This window comes from Nanorana parkeri, unplaced genomic scaffold (genome assembly GCF_000935625.1).
Source record: "Nanorana parkeri isolate BGI_ZX_2015 unplaced genomic scaffold, ASM93562v1 scaffold1622, whole genome shotgun sequence".
Classification (NCBI taxonomy): Eukaryota; Metazoa; Chordata; class Amphibia; order Anura; family Dicroglossidae; genus Nanorana; species Nanorana parkeri.
The window spans coordinates 105,056-106,660 of record NW_017307890.1 but is presented as its reverse complement, the minus strand read 5'-3'; the positions used below and the strand labels follow the sequence as shown (position 1 = coordinate 106,660).

The following is a 1,605-nucleotide window of genomic DNA, read 5'->3' as shown; positions in this document are numbered from 1 at the left end:
CGTCTCTTTTTTTGTTTTGGAGTTGTAATTTTAACTCTACAGATAAGAGAAGGCAGATGACAGATAAGAACATAAGAACAAGATGGATGCCAGAGACAGGATGTCGATCTGTGAACATATCAGGACTCATAACACGCCATCGTATCGTGAACAAGGTGACAACGTCTTACACTTTTCTTGCTCTGCTGACTGCTGTCGTAGCCGGTGGTCACATCCCGGACGTGGAGGATGCCGTACGCCCCACAACTCTGAGGATACCTTTTGGGTCCGCTGTAATTTCTCAGGCGGTCAAATATCCTCTTATTAGTGGCGGGGTCGTAGCACAGGAAATAGGAGGTTTTTGAGATGTGATAACCGTATCTGGAAATGTTTAAAAACTGTTAAATCTCTGAGAGACAGATGACGGAGCACAAAAAAAAAACCAAAAGGCCCAGAGACCCGCCTGTCCTATGAGAGTCAGTATATACTAAGACAGCACTGCACAGAACACTGGAGCTGTAATGAGGTTCTATGACCACTAGATGTCACCACTGGCCATGCAATGATTCCATGTATTGTGCACACTCACGTCTCATAGATCTGGATGAGCTGTAATGGGGTTCTGTGACCACCAGATGTCACCACTGGCCATGCAATGATTCCATGTATTGTGCACACTCACGTCTCATAGATCTGGGTGAGCTGTAATGAGGTTCTATGACCACTAGATGTCACCACTGGCCATGCAATGATTCCATGTATTGTGCACACCCACGTCTCATAGATCTGGGTGAGCTGTAATGGGGTTCTGTGACCACTAGATGTCACCACTGGCCATGCAATGATTCCATGTATTGTACACACTCACGTCTCATAGATCTGGATGAGCTGTAATGAGGTTCTGTGACCACTAGGTGTCACCACTGACCATGCAATGATTCCATGTATTGTGCACACTCACGTCTCATAGATCTGGATGAGCTGTAATGAGGTTCTGTGACCACTAGGTGTCACCACTGACCATGCAATGATTCCATGTATTGAACACACTCACGTCTCATAGATCTGGATGAGCTGTAATGGGGTTCTGTGACCACCAGATGTCACCACTGACCATGCAATGATTCCATGTATTGAACACACTCACGTCTCATAGATCTGGATGAGCTGTAATGAGGTTCTGTGACCACTAGATGTCACCACTGGCCATGCAATGATTCCATGTATTGTGCACACTCACGTCTCATAGATCTGGATGAGCTGTAATGAGGTTCTGTGACCACTAGATGTCACCATTGATCATGCAATGATTCCATGTACAGTAAACTCCTATTATCCGGCATTCAAGCAACCAGAACTCCAGAAAAAATGTCAATTTTTTTTGACGGTTGCTTGATGGACATGTGCACACTAAAAAAATGTGTTAGCAACTACAAACTACATTTATTCTGTTTAAATCTTGCTGAGGCCCACGGCTAGATTTCTCAGCTGGCAGGTGAATGTAAACAGGCAGTGGGCATATGCATTAGCCAGCTTGCTTTTGTCTATGGCAATTTGAAATAGCCAATAGCAGAATCTAGCCAGCAGATAAATGGGGTGGGGAAGGGAGGAGGGGGGGGGGAGGAG

At 45.4% G+C, this 1,605-nt stretch overlaps 1 protein-coding gene across 2 annotated transcripts in view; it reads right to left on the bottom strand.

Moving 5' to 3' along the window:
- The window catches only part of PGM2L1 (phosphoglucomutase 2 like 1), a 49,419-nt gene that overhangs the window by 3,447 nt on the left and 44,367 nt on the right, over positions 1-1,605 (bottom strand). For both annotated transcript variants that reach the window (XM_018570894.1, XM_018570895.1), the window contains exon 12: positions 171-360. In XM_018570894.1, the coding sequence (XP_018426396.1) occupies positions 171-360 (190 nt within the window). The remainder of the gene's footprint in view (positions 1-170; positions 361-1,605) is intronic.